This window comes from Callithrix jacchus, chromosome 8, assembly GCF_049354715.1.
Source record: "Callithrix jacchus isolate 240 chromosome 8, calJac240_pri, whole genome shotgun sequence".
Lineage (NCBI taxonomy): Eukaryota > Metazoa > Chordata > Mammalia > Primates > Cebidae > Callithrix > Callithrix jacchus.
In genome coordinates, this window is record NC_133509.1 from 131,348,238 (window position 1) to 131,372,860 (window position 24,623).

The 24,623-nt window shown below is 33.7% G+C and overlaps 1 protein-coding gene across 15 annotated transcripts in view; it reads left to right on the forward strand.

Moving 5' to 3' along the window:
- PAPOLA (poly(A) polymerase alpha) overlaps window positions 1-24,623 on the forward strand; it is a 63,221-nt gene that overhangs the window by 20,997 nt on the left and 17,601 nt on the right. For 14 of the 15 annotated variants that reach the window (XM_078335718.1, XM_054240326.2, XM_054240329.2 and 11 more), the window contains 13 exons: window positions 1,637-1,718; window positions 3,764-3,873; window positions 4,288-4,341; window positions 7,136-7,247; window positions 7,938-8,027; window positions 8,118-8,256; window positions 9,790-9,862; window positions 11,195-11,315; window positions 12,250-12,334; window positions 17,297-17,350; window positions 17,805-17,924; window positions 19,228-19,337; window positions 23,108-23,229. In XM_078335718.1, coding sequence (XP_078191844.1) covers window positions 8,171-8,256; window positions 9,790-9,862; window positions 11,195-11,315; window positions 12,250-12,334; window positions 17,297-17,350; window positions 17,805-17,924; window positions 19,228-19,337; window positions 23,108-23,229 — 771 coding nt within the window. In that variant the 5' untranslated portion in view covers window positions 1,637-1,718; window positions 3,764-3,873; window positions 4,288-4,341; ... (1 more) ...; window positions 7,938-8,027; window positions 8,118-8,170. The remainder of the gene's footprint in view (window positions 1-1,636; window positions 1,719-3,763; window positions 3,874-4,287; window positions 4,342-7,135; window positions 7,248-7,937; window positions 8,028-8,117; window positions 8,257-9,789; window positions 9,863-11,194; window positions 11,316-12,249; window positions 12,335-17,296; window positions 17,351-17,804; window positions 17,925-19,227; window positions 19,338-23,107; window positions 23,230-24,623) is intronic. The other variant, XM_078335719.1, reaches the window with a different exon arrangement.

Sequence of the window (24,623 nt, forward strand, 5' to 3'; positions counted from 1 at the left end):
ACTGCGGCAGGTGGATCACAAGGTCAGGAGTTCGAGACCATTCTGACCAACATGATGAAACCCATCTCTACTAAAAATACAAAAATTAGCTGGGTGTGGTGGCATGCACCTGTATCCCAGCTGCTTAGGGCACTGAGGCAGGAGAATTGCTTGAACCCAGGAGGTGGAGGTTCTAGTGAGCCAAGATCATACCATTGCACTCCAGCCTGAGCGACAGAGCAAGACTCCAGTTCAAAGAAAAAAAAAAAAGAGAAATACAACATTATACACATAACTTGTATATTTTCTATAGTGATGATTAAATATGCTCTTAAAAAAGAGGAGTCTCTGACTCTTTAGAACTTGTCTTAAGGGTTTTTTGGAGTATGAAATAATTTCATTTATTTGGGGAGGAAGTGGGGTGGTCTTTTACATGCTTTGGTACTGAATTGAGCTTTTGTTATACTGAGGAGTTGGGTAGAAGGAAATATTGACTTAACACTTATTAAAATGATTTTTGTTTGGACAGACATTGTCATTCTTACGAAAAGGGCCATTCAATACTGAACTGTAAAGCTTGGTACTTTACTAGTCCCAGGGCCAGGAAGGCAGTTTTTGAATGCTTTCTCCCTCTTCCTGGTGACTCTACTCTTTCTAAGTAAGAAACTACCAGTAAATTTAGTTGTTTCTAAATTACCCCACCAAAGCCTTTTGGAAATCTAAGAAAACCAAGCAGTTATTTACCAATACTGGCTTTCTCTTCTCTGCTGTGCTCTCCCTTTTTCCTTCTTCTTCCCTTTGTCCCCTACCCTCCCTTCTTCTTCTTCCCCTTCTCCTTTTTTTGAGACAGGGTCTCACTCTGTTACTCAGGCTTGAGTGCAGTGGAATGATCATGGCTCACACCAGCCTTGACTTGCAGGACTCAAGCAGTCCTCCCACCTCAGCCATCTGATTAGCTGGAACTATATGTGCACGCCACCATGCCCAGCTAAATTTTAAAACATGCATTCTAGAGATGGGGTTTCGCATGTTGCCAGGCTGATCTCAGCCTGGGCTTAAACTATTGGCCAGTCTCAGCCTCCCAAAGTGTTGGGATTATAGGTGTGAGCCACTCAGATTATAGAGCTGAGCCTTCCAGAGTATTGGGATTATAAGTGCGTGGCCATTTTTATCTTTCAAGTCACTTTTGATACGATAAAATTATACTCTAATGTATTATGGGATCTTTGGTAAAATCATTGAATTTAATCTTTTTCGTTAAAGCAATCATGTTTTTCTTATACTCTAACATTGATGATTCATTTTATACAGCATCTTTGTCATAAATAAAGTCCCTGATTCTAATGTGCTCCTGGGGGTTATGTGATCTTCTCAGTCTTCTTTATAGCAGTTTCTAGAAATAGGGCAGACATCTAAAATACTATGGGTCTTCAGTAAATAATAAACTTCTTTAAAAGTTGAAAATTGTTTGAATTTCAAATAAGATTGATCTGAGGGGCTGTATTTTTTTAGAGCTTTTATAGACTTTGAATACCCTTTATGTAAATTTACACTGTAATCTTTCTTGGGCTCCGCCCCCCCCCACCCCAGGACAGTGTCATTTGAATAGTTTCCCTTGTACTCCACTGGCAAAAATAACCATTTTTTGTTTCAACAGAATCTTCCACAATCTGTAATTGAAAATGTTGGAGGAAAAATTTTTACATTTGGATCTTACAGGTTAGGCGTACATACAAAAGGTACGTATTATTTTATTTCTCCTGGAAAGGGACCCTTTAATTCTTAAAAATTATGACATGCCTATCTTAGTTACTTGTATCATACAGCTTAGGCTTTTATGGAAGAGAGAGTGCTTCAGGGAATCTAAATTTTTCAATAAGAGAGATATAAAATAATGCTGTTTTTTACATCAGCACTGTCCAAAAGCAGTATTAAGATTAAATAAAATTAGCTTGGTGTGGTGGCTCATACCGTAATCCCAGCACCTTGGGAGGCCGAGGCAGGTGGATTGCTTGAGTCCAGGGAGGTCAAAGCTGCAGTGAGCAGTGATTGCACCACTGCACTTCAGTCTGCGTGACAGAACAAGACCCCGTCTCGAGGAAAAAAAAAATAATTAAAAATTCAGATTTTCAGTAGAGGTAGCCACATTTTATATGTTCAGCAGCCATGTATAAAACAGTGGTAACTGCATTGGAAGGTATACATAAAGAGTAATTTTTCCGTTGGAGAGCTCTTTTGGACAGTGCTGCTATCTATATATATATATCATTTTCTCTCATCAGAAGAATATCACTCTGGAAATCAGAACAAAAATGAATTCTTGCTTTTAAGAAAACCTCGTGGATGCCCCCCTCTAGTACCTTTGTAGACAATTGTAAAATATAGCTAAGTAAAAACCCCAAAAATGTGTTTTCATAGCCACTGATAATGTTAATAATTTATTTATACTTGTAGTTATTTCCTCAGTGCAAATGAATACACAATACAAATGTTACCATGGCAAAGAATGAGCTCTTTTCTTTCACTGGACACTGAGATCTTCATTATCTTATTTAGTTTTTCTAGTACTGTTCTCACATAACAAACAGAAGTCTGAAACTAAAAGAGGTAATAAAGCTTGAACAATTTCTCTCAGCCTTCTACTGGCAGAATAGCAGAATAGATAGAACTCAGGCATCCTAAGGCTGTTATTTTTGGGTCTCACTGTGCTGCCCAGGCTGGATGCAGTGGCACAATCTTGGCTTACTGCACCCTCCAACTCCTGGGCTCAAGTGATTTTCAGGCGTCAGCCTCCTGAGTAGCTGGGACTACAGGCAGACGCCACCATGCCTGGCTAATTTTTTACATTTTATTTTGGTAGAGACAAGGTTTTGCCATGTTGCCCAGACTGATCTTGAACTCCTGGGCACAAGCCATCCACTTGCTTTGGCCTCTCAAAGTGCTGGGATTGCAGTCATGAGCCACCACACCCAGTCAAGGCTGTGTTCTTTAACCGTGAACTGTATCTGCCAGTATAGTGTTGTCTGTGTTCTAGAATCCTTCCCTCTCTCCATCTCCCATCACGCTGTCCCATTAGTACATTACTTTCGATATATCCTGTGCGCTGTACCCCCTTCTTCCTCTTCTTGAATATAATATTATAATAAATAGCTTTCAGAGTCAACCTCAGCATCTTGTCTTTTAGGAAAATAACCATTGACCTGATTCCACATTGATTTCTCCCTTATATGAGTCCAATTAATTGATTTTAATTCTCCTTTTTAATATTCTGCCTATGTACTTAGTGCTGGCCTCTTATCAAACACTGAATTAATAACAGATACTTTACCATGGTCTACCTCTTTGGATTCTTCTGCTTGAAATTTATTTTATAGGTCCCATTTAGGGGCCTGGTAGAGAGCCTGGAAGCACCAGACACATAGTACATAGAGGAAAACTATTTTTTTGTTTAACCGATGAACATGGCTGTGACTAGTGACATCAAGATGTTGCATGTATGCTTGAACCGCTCCACCATGAAAGTACTCACTGAGCTGTCTTTCTTTGGGTTCCCAGTTCACCTGGGCCACTATAAAAGAGGATGCTGCAGGATCAAAATATATCCCATCAATAAAATTATATTTATCCTCCATTGACTGGTAATTTTTAATAAGGGGTGGAACATTTTTAGAAGCTCACCAGTATAGTGTTAAATAGATTCTTAACATCAAATACTACCATGATAAGATGCAAAATAATTTTCTTGTAATATTAATTAGTGGTTGATGGGCTTAATTTTTTTTAGGTGCTGATATTGATGCGTTGTGTGTTGCACCAAGACATGTTGATCGAAGTGACTTTTTCACCTCATTCTATGATAAGTTGAAATTACAGGAAGAAGTAAAAGATTTAAGAGTGCGTAAATGTTCGGGGTGAAATGGGAGGAGTTATAAGAATTCGTTGAGTCAGTTGAGTGAATTTTATGATCTAGCCATCATTTATTGAGTTCTTGCAGTTTGCCTAACCCTTCTAGCACTTGCCGTGTGTTTGTGTTTATTCTTTACAGCAAGCCTAAAATCATAAACTCATTTACAGATTAGGAAATTGAGGCAAACAAAGTCAATCTGAAATAATCTGGCCACAATCATACATCTGATGAGTGGCTGAAATCAAATGTTTGAACCTTGATTTCTGATCTGATTTGTCTGATTCAAGAGCCCAGTCTTAAAGCTAGCTATTTTTGTGTCAGGTGTTTTGCTAAAGTGCTAAAACTAGTAGAGGCCTAAAGTGTAGTTTCAGAGACCCTAAACTTGTTTACTTTTCTTATAGGCTGTTGAAGAGGCATTTGTACCAGTTATTAAACTCTGTTTTGATGGGATAGAGGTAAGGTATAGCTCAAATTGACAGTTCTTCCTATGTGCTGTCACTAATTCTGATTGATATAAGTTAAAAAATTGGTTTATTTTAAGGTTTATAATTAGTGAGTTGGTTGTGATATTAATAACAGTGTAGGCTTTTAAATGGAAGTGACTGCCTGTTCTTTGTAGAATATATCATTTTTTAGTCTTTTTAAAGATACCAGTGAAATTTGGAGTTAAAACAGAAGTAATGAAACCTTCAGATTGAAATGGTATTACAAAAAAGTTTTTTTGGTAGCTTTTCCATATGCCAGTTTTGTGTGGTTTTAGTCTCAATAAGGCAGTAGCATAATGTATTTTTGCAAGTAACACTTTGCTTTAATCGGGAGAAAAGTGTGAGTGCTGAAATACTTTCTGATGGGGAGGATTTATGAGCTCAAATTCTTGAAATGATCCTTTCTCCTTCCTGCTTTCAGTGTATATGATTAGTGATTAGAACAAAGTTGACAGTGAAGCAACTTTAGTAGTTTATTATATTACTTGTGCTGTACAGAATGGTACTGGAAAGTCACAGATAGTAAAGTGAAGATTCTAGAGTTTTGGAAACTAAGAAAAAGAGTTGACTGGAGCTGGGCAGAGTCATGTGCACCTGTAGTCCCAACTACTCAGTTGGAGCTGCCTCAGGAGGATCTCTTGAGCCCAGGAGCTTAAATCTAGCCTGGGCAACATAGCAAGACTTCATCTCTTTGCAAAAATAAAAAAGATAATTCACTGTTTTGCTATTTTGAAAAATGGATGCATCTAAGGTTGCTGCATAAGAAGCTCAACTCTGTATTTTATGAAAAGTCAAGTGACCTTGATAAGTAGGCATAAAATGTTAAATTTGATAAGGGATTATCAAATTCATTTAGTTTTGATTTATTGTCAATTAAGTAAATGTAAAAATAATCTGTAATATAAAGTATAAGGTGATGCCTCATTTTCCCAAGAAGAATATTACTGACAAAGGAAATTTTTTTGGAAGGAGACCGAACCTAATTTTGTAAACTTTACAGGATCAAGATGGAAAGCTGGATGGCTACTTAAAGCATTTAATGTGATAGTCTTCTGTTATCTATGCCATCCTAAAAAATTGTATTTTAGGAACATAATATTTTAGGAAATTTAGTAATCATTTTCACATTTCAATATTTGTTGAAGTAATTCCATCCTTTAAAAAATCTCTCAGTATCGTTACTGAGTTGCTTTTTCAGTTACCTAGTTTTATGAGCTATAATCTTTATTTCTGTCTAAACTGGGGGAGATACTAGACTTTGAAATCTGTTCTGTTTCATTGGACAGTTTATCCTAGACCTCAAGTACTTATTTGTGTAACAGTACGGGTTTTTCCTTCTGTCCTGTAGGTGTGTTTAAATGATATTTTAAAATGTGCTCCTAAAATACTGTTTTTTAAAAAGTGATCTTATAAAAGACTTGTTTACAGCAGCATAGGTATTTTTGGAACCATGAAATCATACCCTCAGGCATAATTACCAAATCTGTGCTGTTTCTTTATGCTCTCACCTTTCTTTTAGAAAAGAAACAATTTTGCAATTGAATTCTATAAGCCTTCAAAATTAGCGTTTTATGCTGTACTTTATTGTTTTTGTTTCACTTAAAACTCAATTGGAAAAACATACTGTAGTATTACAGGCATAAAAGTTCTCTCTTTATTGAGAGATTTTTGGCTAAATATAAGAATGCTTGCCTTATATTTGCGTACTTTTAAGTTCTCATTTATGATGAAATTTCTTATTGAGAGGTATTTTTGGCTGAATATAAGGCGATCTGCCTTACATTTGGGTACTTTTTAGTATGTAATCAGTTTACAGTTCATATAGGTGAAGAGCTAAGCAGTTAACTTTAATTCAATATATATATTTAACAGACTTAATGTATCCAGTAGACAGACGCAATTAACAAACAATACATCCAACTTAATTGTGACTAAACTGATAACTGTGTACTTGTACATTTCCATTTCTATTTTAAAGATATTACCATGTTTTTGTTGTTGTTGTTTTCCCTGAGACAGGGTCTCACTTTACCCAGGCTAGAGGCAGTCGTGCAATCACAGCTCACTGTAACCTCAACCTCCTGGGCTCAAAGGATCCTCCTACCTTAACCCCCCAAGTAGGTGGGACTACAGGCACTTGTCACCACACTTGGCAGTAGTTAATTTTTTTGTGGAGATGGGGTCTCACTATGTTGTCCAGGCTCATCTTGAACTTGTAGCCTCAAGGAGTCTTCCTGCCTTTGCCTCCCAAAGTGCTGGAATTGCAGGTGGGAGCCACCACCCCTGGCCTATATTGCCATGTTTTAAAATTATCTGATTAAAGTGCCTGTGATATGAAATAATATAGTTTGGACTTTTGCCAGGGACATTATTATGTTTATAGTTAATGAGACGGTCCTGGCTTTAAGGAAAATTAGGTTTTTGTTCTGCTGTTTTGTTTTGAATCAGGATTTTGCTCCTGTCAACTAGGCTGGAGTGCAGTGGCACAATCTTGACTCACTGAAACGTCCGTCTCCCAGGCTCAAATGATTTTCCAGCCTCAGCCTCCCATGTAGCTGGGACCACAGGTGCATGCCACCGCGCCTGGCTAATTTTTTTTGTATTTTTTTGGTAGAGATGGTGTTTGTCCATGTTGCCCAGGCTGGTCTTGCTCAAGTGATCCACCTGCCTCAGCCTCCTAAAGTGCTGGAATTTTTTTTTTTTTAATAGAAATGCCTTAAAAGTAGTTTGACAGATATAGAATGTTGTTTTGTTTGTGTTTCAGATTGATATTTTGTTTGCAAGATTAGCACTGCAGACAATTCCAGAAGATCTGGACCTACGAGATGACAGTCTGCTTAAAAATTTAGATATAAGATGTATAAGAAGTCTTAACGGTATGAGAAAGCCTGCTTCCTTTTCTGTCGTTCAGTTTTCGTCAGATATTAGTTATTTTTACACAAGTTTTGTATTGAAGCTTTTTATGGCTATATTGTTAACCCAGTAGTGAGTTAAATAAAATGTGCTTTACCCAATAAACTACAGAATAGTAGTAGTTTATTTCACTCTTTAGTATTTTATACTGTATTTCTTCTGTCATTTATGGTACTCAGGACACTGAGAAAGACCATCTGACTTTTGTACTCTGTTGGTAGTGATTTAGGTTTCACTGCCTAACCCTAATTAATTTTCATCCTGTTATTCTTTAGTAATGTTATTATCGTTGCTGAGGTCAGAATGGCTACTTTGGCACAATTTTATATTACCATAGCTTGTTACTGTGCTCTTGAAGAGCAATTCTTGGAAACTTGAGTGGATTAAGACCTCCTCAGTATATGTGGAAAGTTTTAATTGTGAATCTAAAGTTTGAAATTTGGCAGGTTATAGTTTACTTTGATCAGTGCTTATGATAGGAGATAAATGCTTTAGATTGTGTTTTTTTTTCCCTCTTTTATGGATTAGCTTTACTGGTTCTACGAAATAAAAATTTATGTTTAATTTTAGTCTCGGGAAATTTGGAAGCATTATTAAACTTTTGATGATTTAATGTTCTGTTTTTTGTTTTTTTTTTTACCCCTATTAATCAGGTTGCAGGGTAACCGATGAAATTTTACATCTAGTACCAAACATTGACAACTTCAGGTTAACTCTGAGAGCTATCAAACTATGGGCCAAACGTGAGTTCAGAATTTGTTGGCTAGCTTATTAAAAATGTTCAAACTTTTGTTCAACACTAACTTATCTTTTTGCTTTTCCCTTATCAACAGGCCACAACATCTATTCCAATATATTAGGTTTCCTCGGTGGTGTTTCCTGGGCTATGCTAGTAGCAAGAACTTGCCAGCTTTATCCAAATGCAATAGCATCAACACTTGTACATAAATTTTTCTTGGTATTTTCTAAATGGTATGTGTTTAGATTATATTAAAATAAAATTGATTGTAGACACTGAAGTTTAGTCTTATTTCTATGACATTTCTGCAGCTGGTTTCAGATTCAAATTTCAGTTCATGATGTAGTCATTTAGGTAGCCTTGGAGATCACATTCCGTGTAAAATGGCAAACTGAAACTCTATTTTTTTCCCTAGTTTTGCCAGGATAGTAAGGCAGTATTCTATTTATACTTCCTTGCATAAACTTACACTCTGAATAAACTCTGAATTTTAGCAGATAAGATCCAATTTATTGATAGGTTGGGGAATCAGTTACTGTACTTTTGGATAAAACTTGTACATACCACCTCTTTCACTGTTTGAATTCTCTGTCTATATGCCATTAGTTTATTGTGACTGTTTTTTTTCTTTTTGCTTTCAGCATTTATTTTGGCCAAATATTAAATATATGAATTTTAATAATAAGCTTTTAAAGAATAAATTAAGTGTTTCGGGACAAAAAAAAGCAATTTGATATTAGTCATTAATCCAGGAAAGTTTTTTTTTTTAAGTTTCTTCATTTCATTTCCACATTTGTCAACTATGATTTAAGAAAAGTAGGTAAAATATTACTACCATTTTATATTAATTGCCTTGGCCCAAAAGGTAAGGGTACTTGGTTTTTAATCAAATTAAGATAAATCTTCCATTCCTGTGCTTGTGAACTCCTGCTGCTCCCTCTGCAAAAAGATACTCTTTTCTAGTAATTTTATAAAAATTAGAGTTACTTGAGACATTTTAGAACTGTGTTCAACTGGAGGAAAAAATAAAAAATGTAGAACCATGCCACACTTTTCAGTACACATTCTGCTGTTTTGGGATTTAGTAGCACTTAGGTGTTGTAAGATTGAAGAATGTTAGAATTTCTCTTAATGCTTCACATATATAAGCAAATAATGTTTTTAAGAAGCTACCCTTGATGTTAAGAATGGCAAGTGTTCTTCAGTTTTTACCTCTTTTATAAGGGATCAAAGTACCTAGTTTATAGAACACTTAGGAAAATGTGTTTATGCCACAGAATTTTCCTACTACACTTATTCGTCTTATACCCTTTAAGTCATGAATCCTAATTAGTTCTTATAATTATTTGTACTCCTTTGACTATGATCAGAAGTAACTTTTAAAATTCTCAATTGACTTTGGATGGAACTAGTATAAAGGCAGGAATTTTGTCTTTTGGTGGAGATATATTCTGTTGAAGGCGGAAGTGGACACATCATTATTTTGCGATGGTACTTCTTTATTTATTCCTTTTAAAGGTCTTTGAGTGGCAGAAAATGTATTTGGTTTCAGTCTAAGAAGGCTACCAAATGGTTTCAGTTCATTTCATAGTTAGGAGAAAATGATATGGAGTAGTCTAATGTCGTCAGAAAGGAATAAAACGTTATATATACCAAGAGGGCAGAATGAAGAAGGATCACATTTCACAAATGCTGTATGTTTAACAAAATACGTTTAGATGATAATATCCAATAGTCTTATCAAGTGCTACAATCTTTTTAAACAGGGAATGGCCAAATCCCGTGCTATTGAAACAGCCTGAAGAATGCAATCTTAATTTGCCTGTATGGGACCCAAGGGTTAGTGTATTATTTTTTCCCCTACCAATTCACACTGTGCAATAACAAGTAAAAATCATCTGCATAAACTTCAGGGAGACTTTCCAACCTTTTACTTATGAGTGCTCATGTCCGTATTATACTTTCTTTTAGATAACCTCAACTATAATTGTCCTCAAGTATAATTGATGTGAGAAGCATAATTATGTACCCTGTAAACCACATTTAATTGTACATAGTTTTTAATACAGATTTTACTAACATTTTAATTTTTTCTATATAGAACTACCTTGTAAGTCAAAGTTGTGTGGGCATTTGTGCTTTAAAAAAATAAAAGGATACTAAAAATCCCTGTATTTTTTTATTTTATATAACTATTTTCCTAAAGTTGGGTTGTTGTAGGAAAGCTGTTATTTAATGTTTACATGTGGCATATAACTTCTAAGCAGTCTCACTTTAATAACCATGATGTAATTGTAAAAATTGGTTTAGATATTTCAGAGATTATAAAAACATGGTTGGGCTAAAGAAGACCTTCCATTCTGTTTCTTGGGAAGTTACAACATTTACCGCTTACTCATTTTAAATGTTAACAGCTTGCACTTTGTAAACTGATAGAAGAAATTTAGGTTTGAATAAGATTTTCTAAGTTTATGAAATCCTATTTTTCTAAATTAATTTATCTTACTATAATACCCCAAATTTTAAATTCTGTTGAATTACATCAAGCTATGCATTTTCAAGTCTTCCAGACCCCAGGACATTTACTTTTAGAGGATGTGAATTTACAGCTTCCTTTGTGGAAATGTGCCACTTACTGGTAAACAGATTTAAAATTAACAGTAAATCATTTCATTATCTCCTAACATATCAACGTGGACAGTGTAGTTTCATCATGTGTTAATAAGCTCAAATTTCTTAATAATTTAAGGGTATATTAAGAACTTAAGTTTCTATCTTGTTTAAAATGAGCTTTACAAAACATACTATAGCGTGACATGTCTTTAGAGGTAATTGTATGTGCACCCCCATTTCTGTTGTTGAATAAAGAAAAACTAAAAATCAGTAGATTCCCAAGCAGAACTTTTTTTTTTTTTTGGTTCAGCAGGTACACTTTACAGTAAGGTTGCCAAAATCCAAATAGAAACAAATCATTAGTTTAGATGAAATCTTTGATACTATAAAAAATTCTTCTTGTAAAAACAATCTCTCTCTACATGGTTTTTCTTTCTCAACTCCAGCTATGAATGAAATAAAAAAAAAAATCATTGGTTCAGTTTAACAAGGGGTAAAAAGCCCAAGTATCTGTTGCATATGTACTTGAAGAAACTGATTGGCTGTTGTTGTATGTAGGTAAATCCCAGTGATAGGTACCATCTTATGCCTATAATTACACCAGCATACCCACAACAGAACTCCACGTACAATGTGTCCGTTTCAACACGGATGGTCATGGTTGAGGAGTTTAAACAAGGTAAGTGTTTATGCTTATGCTCTGCTTTATACACGAAGGATTTACATACCATTGTAGACCCAGTAGTCAGCTGTGCAACTTAAATTGAAGAAGGAGTCACTGAAGTGGATTTTGGTATTCATTTATTTATTACAGTATATGTTTGAGAACTGACTTCAAAAAATTAATTCCTTTTAGGCAATTTATTTTTTATAACAAGTTGGAAGATTAACAAACAGTTAAAACCAGTAGGCTGGTTGAGTTCCATACTATTGCCTTGTAAAATTATAAATGGTAACAGTTTGTCTACACTGGTGAAATGAGAGATGTTTTGCAGGCTGCATACTACTGGGACAAACTTTGAGCAGGAATGAGGTCATACTACCCAATTACATAAATTCCATTATTTTGGAGGAACCTTTTTGACTTTTGACCCCTAGTTGTACTGTTAATTTGAATGTATAGCTATTACCAAATAGTCTTTGAGAGAAGTAACTGGAACAAGATTGGTTTGACTTAAAACAGTAAAGGAAATAGAATCGATCAGCTGTTTGACTATTAGCTGTAAATTTAGAAGTTTAAAATTCCTGAGTATTTTAATCTGTAGTCTAAAGAGGTTCATCAAGGGAAGATGCCTCTATCCCTTTAGAAACAATAGGGAAACTTGTTTTTAGAAAGGCAAGAAACAAAATTCATTGGAAATTTTTCCTTTTTGGATAACTGTGGTGTTTCGGTTTTAAGAAAGAAGTACTTGACCAAAAACCTGGTTCTCAAAAAATCTTCCAGCTTTTTAAAAAAGTATGTATTTATGTAAGAATATGCTCTAAAATCGTAAGCTAAACCTCTATGTTAAAATTCTGGTTTTAGGATTATAGCAAGTGCATGTGTTATGATTATTAAAGATTCTAGATTGTAGACTGAAGTATGCAAACATTTTAATATGTTTTTAATTTAGGTCTTGCTATCACAGATGAAATTTTGCTGAGTAAGGCAGAGTGGTCCAAACTTTTTGAAGCTCCAAACTTCTTTCAAAAGTACAAGTATGTATTTTAAGGCATGTCGGACATGTTGCTCTCTTAAGTAATGGTTTAATGGTAGCATATATGACATTTCTTCTTGTTTTAATGTTTTGTATTTTCCTTTAAACATCTTCTGTAGAATTATCTTTCCTGTCACAAGGACATGCTGTTTTTAGTGAACTCCTTAGTTTTTTTTTTTTGGTTGAGGTAATGAATGTGAAGCCCCTATGGTTTTTATGCCTGATCTAACTGAAATCCTGCTCTATTTGTAGCAACATCAGTTCATAGGGATGTATCAGTCATGACAAAAACAGTTAATCTGTATACATTGGCAAGTGGATGCACTGTTAAAATTTGTAGTTAATATTCTTTACTAAGAAACAGTATTTTCATCTAATTCTGAAAACTTCATTAATCATTAAGAATCTTTAAAACAAAGACAAAGCTAATAAAATATTGATATATAGCTGATTAAATGCTTTCAATAGTTACAGCACATTTTTCACTTGCCGTTTCCCCCCAGTGTTAATAAAGCCCCTTTAGATATTTCTACAACTAGCTTTCATGAATCTAAATGGGTGTTAATAATTTTAATTAATGGTTTAAATATAATGGTTTAATACCTTAGTACAGGTTAAAAGCTTCGTTGTGTTAGTTTTGATGAAAAATGTAAGTTATAATAAATCTTATTTTAAAAAACAGACAAACCACGGACTTGAACTTTTATTTGCCCTGGGCTGAAAATTTGCCAAAGTCCAACTTAAATTTTTTTTTTAATGCCTGAAACTTTTCTGACCATTTGATCTTGTGTTGGATTGTGTTTTGTAATAATCTAAGCAAGATTGCTTTATGGTATTCCCCAATTAAAAGCAAGAATGATGACCTTCATGATGTCTCTGTGTTTTGTTTCCATATCTTTTGCATGAAAAAGCAATAACGGAGCCAGTAATTGTGTTCTGGGAGTACTGTGTTGTCAGTAAAAATTAAAATAGCATAATCATTAAATATTCTTATTTTACTATGAATTCCCCCATAAACTGTGATTTCCGTTTGGCAGATAATTTTTATTTTTTATTTTAACCAATTTAGAGGAAGTACCTTGGGACATTTAAACTAATAAACATGTATATGGATACTTTAAGAACTATGATGTAAAAGAGGCATAGTTATGTGTAGGGAGAATAATAAAGGAATTGGTTTTATAGTAAAGTATTAGTACAGTATCCCTTAATTCCTAGAATCAGTGATGAAACTAGATTCAGACTTCTATTCACTTTCTTATAGGACTAAGATGGGGCTTCCTTCACTTTAAGAAAAATTAATGCTGAAATTGAACAGATTTTGATAGAGTCATTTTATTTGAATAAATTCACATTATTAAAACTTTGATGCTTTTTCTAAAACTTGCTTGAGTTTCTTTCAAAAGTTTAAAACTATACATCAGTCCTTGCTGGATAGTACCTGTAAGTTCTTTGGTTCAAAGATATATTACTAATTTTTACTGAATTTTTTTTGTGAAATTTTTTTTAGGTTGTAGAAAAGGAAGTAGCAACAAATAGAGAAAATTATATCAGAAAAATTTACATTTCAGCTGAGTATCTTGTGAAAACTTGAAAATACGATAGTGGGCTAGTTTTACTCACACCAGACTCTGTTTATATTTCTAATTGTTCTCCAGAGATTTGCCTCCTTGAGATTAGGCTTTTGGAGGTATTCACAGATTTGAATTTTTAAAGACACATCCTCATATAAAATACCCCAAAGATTGATTATACAACCAAATGGAAATCTTCTCTTGAGTCAAAGTTGATCCTGAAATATTGTCACTTGATAAGTGTAGGATTTTAAGTCATGTGAAATATACCTCACATTCTTGGGAGGAGCAGATTCATGGAGAAAAATCTAATTTGTCTTAAAGTGCAAACTAATCATCTTCCAGAAACATATCAGTGTTCCTTAAGAAAGAGGGTTAACATTGTTTTGTGAAATTTTTGGAGTTCTAAGAAAACAGTTTTTTACTGCTTCCTTTGAGATAATTCAAGTTAACAGGTAACTAGCAAGAAATCACTAACAATAGGAAATGTGAATATTTCAGGTGTTAGATTTCACTAGAAATAAAAGCATTAGGCAAACCAGTGTATTCTCTAAGATGATTCTATAATTTCATGTGTGTAGATAGTAACTTGACCTTCAGTTTGTTTAAAAAATAAAACCAGGAAACTAAATCTTGGTCTTGAATTACTTAAATACAGAATTGTAAGCATTTTTGACTAAAATATGCCAGTTTTTTAGTGTACATATCTGAATTACCTTCCCAGGTGAGATGAAATGGTCAAGAGATTCACTTAGAGAATTTGTTTTGTAAATAGCAATTAGGTAATAAAGTAAAATGTTTTTAGATACTTTACATAGTTCTTATTATTTTGGGATGCTTTTCTATAGTTTATTTTTAACTATTTTTAAACTCTTTATTGGAAACTATTTAAATTTGGGGAAAAGGTAATGGCAATTGCATTAAAACTTCAGATGGAGGCATTTGAGCATCATAAGCATGACAGTTTTAAACATAGCAGTTGTGAAATAGGGAACCATACTCTTTGGTACATCAACAAAATGTAGTTTAATTTAGATGTGCACTAGGTTTCTGTGGTCTGATAGGGACCTTAAGAATTGAGTATCCTGGTTATAAAAAATCAGAGATAGAGATATTTAGAGAATGAAGTTGGAATTTTGTAGGTGAATTCCTAATGACTCAAAATTTTTGCAGGTTAATATTATTAAATTTAACTATTGCATTTTGTATCTCTCAACTCAAATTTGTTTAAATGTGTCTGAGTAAAGGACATTTAACTTCAGCATAAATACTTGTTAAAATTACCTAACGTTTCTATGTATATGTGAATACAGGTATTTGTGTGTAAGACAGGTATAGAGTAGATACTCTTTTTTTTGGATTTCAGTAAGAAGTAATGTTGAACTCTAGTATTCAAAACTTTGAATTGCCAACAAAATTATATCCAAATGGATTGTATATTTTTCTATAAGTAAAGAACATTGTATATTAAAGACAAAGGTGGCTATTAAGAATTTCCTTTTTAATAATGTGTTTTAACAGTGATCTAGAGACTTGGGGGAGTTTTCTCTTTGCCCTTAGATGGACCCAGACAGCTTTGTGTTGTTGTGTACATGTCTGATTTTTATACTTCATTGTCTCCCGTTACAAGTTGCGATACTTTTGTGAGAGAGCTCTTCATCTTGTTTACTTTTTTTTTTTCTAAAAACCAGCTAGCCGTTTTTAATGTTTTAGGGACCTAGAAATCAGGTTTCTGAGCTTGTTAGGATTTTGTTTGATTGAGCATTTGGAACTCTGAATATGGGTTTCTCTATATGTAAAATACATGAATTTTTAATACTTTTATATGACTTTAGTTGACTGGCTTATATGGGCCATCTGTGCTTGCTCATGTATTGGACATATTCCAAATAACGGTGGGCAAATTAAACTGGTAATGGAAGCATCGGTTGATATGGGTTTGGACTGCATATTCACCTATCTCTATATACCTTAGTTTTTATGTATCTATCTTTGTTACCTTAAGTTTATAGACTTCAAGTTAACTCCATTGAACTTTGCAATACCTCTCCCAATAAAATGTGTACTTTTTTTTTTGAGACTTAGTTTCGCTCTTGTTACCCAGGCTGGAGTGCAATGGCGTGATCTCGGCTCACCGCAACCTCTGCCTCCCGGGTTCAGGCGATTCTCCTGCCTCAGCTTCCTGAGTAGCTGGGATTACAGGGACGCGCCACCACGCCCAGCTAATTTTTTGTATTTTTAGAAGAGATGAGGTTTCACCATGTTGACCAGGATGGTCTCAATCTCTTGATCCACCCGCCTCGGCCTCCCAAAGTGCTGGGATTACAGGCGTGAGCCACCACGCCCGGCCTAAAATGTGTACTTTTATACCATTTTACAGATGATTTACACAAGTCTTAGAATTACCTGGGACTACACAGCTGTGAAGAATTGAAACCATTTTTCAAATACATTTTTTTAAAGTAGGTCTGGTAGTTTTTCTCTGGGTCTAGGTCAAATTTTTGCTGTTGGTGAGAAACCACACTTGTAAAATGTCTTAGAATGTATTAGGATCGTTTTAGACTTTTCAAAGAATAAATAATTTTAAAATTTCCGTTATACTGCCACTTTTGAAATTATTATCAGTACTAGATAATGATGTCAGTTTGCTTTTTCGGGTAGAGATTCTGGTGTGAAATTTGGCTCCGAGCACTTTTAAAATGGGTACTGTAGAAGAGTATATTGGATTGAACTTTTTTAGTCTTAGGAAACTGAGTCATAGTAGTTATGTTTTAGTTGTAAATAGTTTGTTTTAAAAAGACTTCAATATTTATTTGATTATGATGCTGTTTTCTGAAGTGAAAACTGGCTTTTGTCCAATATGAATGAGATTGAGCTTTTGGATAAAAATCAGATTTAACACTGTCATGTTAGTGGGTTTTTGTTTTTCTTTTTCAGTTATAGAAAATGTATACTGTTAATTGGGGGGAAAGAATCACAGGACCTAACTGCAGTATTCAGTTTAATTTTCACTACTATTTAATTTGAATTTAAAAGCATGATGGGTTGTTTTTGAAGTTACTATTGTAGGATGTGTATTTAGTGATAAGCTTTTGTATCTAAGGCAAAATGTTAAGCAAAATTATTAATGCTTTTTTTTAACTTCTTGAATTAAGCTGCTTTTTGGTAATTATTCATAAAGTCACTGCCTTTTTCAGAAGAATTAAACTCCCAAGTAGTTAGAAGTGTGGAATTTAGCATATGTGATTTTATGTGCATATTGAGATTGTAGTCCCCCTTGCTCAATTGTTGTGGATCTGTAACTGTCAGGAAGCTTATTACTTTATGGTTTAATATCCAGCACAAAGCATGTAAATAAAATAAATAGCATGTTGTCTTTATCTTCAAAGGCATTATATTGTACTTCTAGCAAGTGCACCAACAGAAAAACAACGCCTAGAATGGTGAGTATAAGAATAGACTTTACAGAAAAAGCAAACTTCAAAATGAATCACATAGCCATTGAACACAGTAGGAGATGGGAGGAAGTCCTTAAAACATCTAATTTGGGTTTGATTTGTTCAGAAATGGAGCCTTGTGTAATGGAAGTGTGGAAATTAGGGGATCCATATGCAACTTATTTTTTTGTTTGCTTTATAGAGATCCATGTATCATTTCTTAATTGTATAAAGTGCTGTTATAGTTTGTTTTTTAAAAAAAAATTGTGGGAATGACTTATGTAACTTTGCTGTTGTGAATGGAGTGTTTCTTGGCTCTTTTTTCCTCATTGTTTGGCAATTTTGGGTAGAACATAAGGTTTTTGGTTCAGCCAGTTGAAATGCCCTGGTGTGTACATTTTATTTACTTATTTTTAAGTTAACCAAAACTTTTCATTAATACTAAGCGACATTTGTTCAGGGTGGGCTTGGTGGAATCAAAAATCCGAATCCTAGTTGGAAGCTTGGAGAAGAATGAATTTATTACACTGGCTCATGTGAATCCCCAGTCATTTCCAGCACCCAAAGAAAATCCTGACAAGTAAGCACTTTTCTAATTTAATTTATTCTTTCCACTTTCAATTTTTATTTATAGAACCTTTTACACGTAATTTTTATAACTAGTATCACTATTCTGTTGATTATGTATGACTTATAGATGATTTAGAATTTATAACGTAGTTTTTCCTAATCAGAAACATTGAAGAGAAATATTTTGTGAGAAAAATAAGCATACATTTTTCTTTTCCGATATATTCTTCCAATGATAAGGTGCCTGTTAGCTAATTAGAGGACACATTCTACAGTTCTGCTCTAATACTGTCTTCAGTATTCCTTAATATTTTCTTTCTTCTATTTTGTTCAGTAGGTATCAGAATAGCTGGTATACCGTACATCAGTCTTTGCTTTTTATCTTAATTTTTTTTGTTAAAAGGGAACAAACATTTTGATATGAACTTAAAAAATCTGATTTATGATTGATTCTGGTCTATTGAGAAGATAATTAAAAGCAGAGTCAGTTTACCTTTTTAGGGGGTCTTTTATATAGGTTAGTTGCTGGTTTGATTGTTTGCTGTTAATATGAGACTGGACTCTAGTTTGTTGCATTGGCATGTTGGAAAGTACTAGTAGTGAGCCTGTCTTAAAAAATAAAGCAGCATTAAAGAAAGATAAGTGAAAGGATCAGTAAGTTTGTATCATTATATAATATTATTGGTTATGTAATTTTTTTCTTTTGTAATCAAGTAATAAGAGTTAGAGTGTTTTTGCATTTTGTGGCTATTCTAATCTTAATTATTACAAGACTGCATGATATTCCATTCAGTAGCTATACTGTTAAATGTTCAAAAGTAGCTGAATCACTACTTATTCCTGTTATTACGCTTCTGTTCATGTGACCTTTTAAATTGAATTTTTAAAGTTTAAGAAATACATATTAAGTTCTAGTTAAATTTCTGTTTTAGTTAAATTTCTGTATTTAGAAAATCCTTTTTTTCCCAGACTTTTCTAAAAAGATTATTCTTTTTCCTTCATTAGTTTAAACATAATTTTTCTTTGATTTCAGTGGCTTTAGTTATTTAGAATCATCATTAAAAACATTGACTATCAATGTATAGTTAGAGTGCATTTATATTTGTCCTAGAACTCTGATTGTTTATGTTGTAATAGGAATATAGAGGACAGATATAGGTGAGGACTTTGTGTTTTGTTGGAGCTTGGGATTAGAACTTTCATTCGCTCCTACATTTGTATTACCAGTTTTTCGGTGTCTCAGATTGTCAGTCACATTGATAGCTACATTTTCATGAAATCCAGATAAACTGTGTTAATGTTCTTTTTTGCAGGGAAGAATTTCGCACCATGTGGGTGATTGGGTTAGTGTTTAAAAAAACAGAAAACTCTGAAAACCTCAGTGTTGATCTCACCTATGATATTCAGTCTTTCACAGATACAGGTATGTCTTTACTTGGATAATGAAAACACTTCGGTGCTTGCATATTTGAATTTATCTTGATGCACACCATAGTGATATTTACAATAATTGTTGAAAATACTTTCGAATATTGAACTATCGTCAGAATAATGGTTTTGTATTGGGCTAATACAGACTGAGTAGTCCTTATCCACAATGCTTGGGATCAGAAGTATTTTAGGAATTTTTTTCAGATTTTGGAGTATTTACATTATACTTACCAGTTGAGCATTCCTACTCTGAAAATATGAAATTTGAAATACTTCAATGAGCATTTCCTTTAAGTGTTGTGTTGGCACTCATACATTTTTTTATTTTGTAGCAGCTTCAATTTCAGATTTTTGGATTGGGGTTACTCAACCTATATATACATGTTTTTTCTCTTTTGTGATAGACCTTAAAGTTAAGTAGAACCATTTCAAACTTGACTTGTCCATAATTTCTTAGGAAATGGGAAATAACTTGAATATATGGTTTTCTAGACTGAATCTGTGTCTGTCTTAATCATCTTAAACCTGAGAAATTGATGAAGCTGAACCTGAGAAATTGATGAAGCTGAACTTGTGATGACTTGAAGAAATTTTCATATGTCTCATACAGATTCAAATGTTAGTGCATAGGTGGGAAATAGACTGATGAAGTGTAGATTTCAGATTGACCTGTTCTCTAAGATAAAAGGTAGTTCATTTTAACTAAAGACCAAATGGTGGATGTAGTTGAGAGAATCTGAGGCTATATATAGGTGCACAGCATTTCCTGGGAATGGCCAATACTACACGTAGAGACAACTGCACATCTTTAAGGACTAATTCTTTTCTCTCAGATACTGTCCTCCTCCCCCATTTAAAAAAATGTAGTAAATGGCATTTTTATTCTCTGAGGAATTTTCTCCTGAGAACATACAGATTTAAAATTTAGAAATTTTTTACCTAATTACAGAAGAGAAAAGAATTAGTGACAGTTTGTTAAAAAATCAGTATCGTACACTAATTGCGATATAAAGGAGAAGTAAAAGGAAAATAATGTGTATTTCAGTATGTCAGTGCTCAGATACAATGACACTAGAAGACATACTTAAGTGTCAAGTGATTGCACTTAATGTAGAATCGCTGGCAGTGTAACATCTATAAGTTCTGACTGATACAGGTGTTGTCTGTAGTGATTCCGATATCACCAGCAATTTTGGCATTGGTGACGTGGTGAAAGTGAAAGTTGCAAATAAAAAGTGATCTAATTTTTATATACTTGGTGCTAGTTGTATTCCTGGAAATTTTAAATTAAAATACTCTTTTTTGTTTGTTTTCTTGTTTTTTTAATTGTTTAAAATACTCTAGTTTTTAAATGTAAAGTTGAAGTGAATTCTTGTTTCAAATAATTGCTAAGTAGGTTTTTCATCTTTAGGAATATAGGAAGGGCAAGGTATAATTCTACATCGAGTACAGCTGTCCACATTGAAGGATGTATAGTGTCTCTAGTCGTAGCATCTTTTAATTAATACAACAACAAAAATACCTGTACAGATATTTGGAATGTCATGTGTGGGTGATACTGCACCTGCTGAACACCACAGAACCATTTTTTTCTGAAGTAAAAATTCTGATGTTAACATATTTATGAACTAACAAGTCATGGATACCTACCTCGATTAGAAATTTGTTTTGCACATTGCATTCAAGTTGAGCTGTTTATCAAATATTACACTAATGAGCCATCAAGATTTTCAAGGATGTTTTAGATATTTTGGGAAGGAAATATTTAGTTTTCCTGTATCTTGAAACATTTTAATCCAATACTCTATGGCATTTTAAAAGAAAATAGGTTTCACATATTCAGCACACAAATGTTTACTCCCAACCCCTGCCAGTTTCTTTTCAAGTTGTTTTGGTTGTTCAACCTAGAGACCTTGGACTCAGTCTTTAACTCCTGTTTTTCTCCTACTTGATGTTAATTCATTATAAAATCTTTTTGCCTCCTTTCAGAATACATTGAGGTTTCTGCTACTTAATACTATTCCCACGGCTTTCACCCCAAGTCCTAGCCACTATAGTGTTGTTTGATCTCTGTCACTGCCAAAATTTTCTGTTTTGCCCTTGCCCCCTTCAGCTGTTCTTACTTAGTATTTAAATGATATATATATTTTCTTGAGACAGAGTCTCATTCTGTCACCCAGGCTGGAGTGCAGTGGTGTGATCTTGGCTCACTGCAACTGCCACCTCCCAGGCTTAAGTGATTCTGTCTCAGCCTCCCGAGTAACTGGGACTATAGGCACGCTCCAGCATGCCCAGCTAATTTTTTATATTTTTAGTAGAGGCGAGGTTTCACTATGTTGGCCAGGCTGGTCTCAAGCTCCAGCCAGATCATGTCTTGCCTGCTTAAAACCTTCGAGTGTCTGTCTCACTGAGAATAAAAGTCCAAGTCTTTACTGTGGTTTCCAAGCCTCTGACTGATCTGGTTTTTCATTATGTCTCTGACCTTACCTCCTATTATAAGAGCACATTCCTTTAGATCTATAAGTTTTGGAGCCAGAAAAGTAATAAAGTTAGTAAGTGATATATCCAGTGAGGCCTGGAGCAGCATTTGGTAATGATAGTAACATTTCTGCAAGGAACCATTGATACTCACATGGAGCAAAAGGTAAAGACCAAACAACCACAGCCACAAATAGTTCGGAACAGGGTTTGTTACTAGATGAATTTTGTTGCCTATGTTAGAAAAACTTGCGTGTTGGAAGTTTTTGGGATTTTAGAGTTACACATAAGGGATTATGGATTTCTGCTTTTCATCTCCATTGACATTTTTGTTGTTTCTCAGATGTTCCAGGCATTTTCTCCTGCTTAGGGCATTTTGTTCTTGAAGTTTGCTCTCCCTGGGATGTTATTTCACCGAGTACTCTCAGGTTACATCCTCATGTTCATTTAAATCTTCAGTCAAATGTCAACTCAGTTTCCAGGCTGAGCTTCCTACCCTACTCCTTGTGCAGTTTTTCTCAGTAGTACTTATCATCATCTGACATGGACTGTATTTTATGATTTATTTTTTTCTGTTTATTGAACTGTTCCAACTGGAATGTAGATCCTCTGAAGCTACTTCGGTGTTTGTTCACCACTTACCTCCAGTGTCTACAACAATGTGAATCAAGTATAGGTGTTTCATATATATTTTTTATATGACTGATTTTTTTTCCTTTTTGGGGCCCTCTGGATCTAAATAATTTGAATTTATTTAATTGTAGCATTTTTTTTTCTACCTGTGACCTCTGTTATTTAAATTATTACCATATTAGAAAGTGTGTTATTACTTAAAGTTTTATCTTGCAGATTCTAATAAAGTTACCTTTAGGTATAGTTTAATAAGTCTGACTTACTTTACAGCATGTGTTACATACTTGGGTAAAGTTTTAAATAATAGTACTGGTAGGTAGCATAAAAGGGTATGAGTTTAAGAAACCCTTTTTCCCCATTTCTGCCATTTCTTAAAGAGTTATTTGCTAGAGTTACTACTTTAAGAGGTATTTACGGAGTTACAATACTGGAAGAATTGATAGGTTTTGTGCTTTAATTCAGCACGTCCTGTGGTTAAAGGAGTTTGCTCAGGCAATGAATTATGTCCGTTTAGGAATAGGTCTTGACCTGATTACAGATAAGCAGTATTGATGGAAAAAGGGTCCCTACTTAGAATAGTTTCTTTGGAGTGAGTTTAACTGCCTTTATTAAAATGTTTCTATTTCTTGTAACAATTTCCTAATTGTATAGTTTATAGGCAAGCAATAAACAGCAAGATGTTTGAGGTGGATATGAAAATTGCTGCAATGCATGTAAAAAGAAAGCAACTCCATCAACTACTACCTAATCATGTGCTTCAGAAAAAGAAAAAGGTAAATTTAGAAAGTACTTACAAAAGCATTACTAACATAATGTTTTATGCATCTGGACTATCATTATTTCAGAATTTAGTCTCAGTTGATAAGTCATAGTTGAAATAGATGACAATATTTTAAGAATCTGTTAATGGAGCAGTTTCATTATGTGAAATCTGACTCTAATCAATTTTCTTGCACACAGGTGCTTCAGATTTTAAGACTAATATCCTTACTTTGTATTAGCCATATTGTCTTTAAGAACTTTTTATTTTTATTCATTTAAAAATCCCACATCAGTATTTAATTTTCTTTCCTTTCAAAAGTAAACTAAAATTAGTAAGGAAATATGTGGGTCAAGTAAATTATATGAGACTTTTAAAAAATAAAAATGGCTTTTTTGGTGAATGTAACAAATAAAACGTATATTATTTGAAAACTAAAAGTTGCTGAGTATAAAGGAGGTTACGAACAGAGGTCACTGAGTTAATATTTTGCATTACATTATTCCACTGTTAGGGCTTCCTTTTGAATAACTTAGGGCCAATTTTTCCTTATTTGGACTTTAGTGAGCATATTGGAATTTCAGTGCACAGATAAAAATTACATTTTTTTCTTTAAGTGATTTCAAAAATAGATGGCTTATTCAAAAATATGTGGCTTATTCCTATAATGGAATTACTCCTATAATAGAATACCTTATAGTCTGCAGCAGTGAAAATAAATTAACTACATCTGCATATACTAGTATGTTAAATAAAATAAAACACAGGTGTGTATGTATCATTTGATGCTTCCATATGCAGTTAACAAGTGTAAAAATTTAATGTGTTTAGGAGAGTATATGAAATAAAAGTATATGTTACAGAGTAACAACCACTGCATTCAGGATAATGGCTGGTTGTCTGGGATTGGGGTTGGGAGGAAAGAAATGAAATTAATACACAAAAGGCTTTAATTTTATAATGTTTTATTTCTTAAAATAGTATTTTATGATACAAAAGCATTGAAGTTAATTAAAGGCAAGGACTCTGGAGTGGACTGCCTTGTTCAAATTCAGGCTCCACTGTTTCCTACCTGTGAAATTTAAGCAAGAGATACGCTAAAAATCTTGTTCTTGATTTATCTCATCTCTAAAATTGTGGCAGTATTTTTACCGATCTCATTAGGTATTTTGTTAGGATTAAATGAGCCAATACATGTAAAGGGTGGTTTAGACTAGCTCCTGGCACATAGTAAATGCTCATATTCACTTCTGTTATCACCATCATTATTATTAACAACTTGGGGTAGGTATGTAGATGGGGAGGGGTCTAAAATCAGTTTTTAAGGCTTAAATATTTAAAAAATTTTATTCTTAACCTAATGGTTTATTAAAAATTTAGTTAACTGATAATTAAAAATTGACAAAA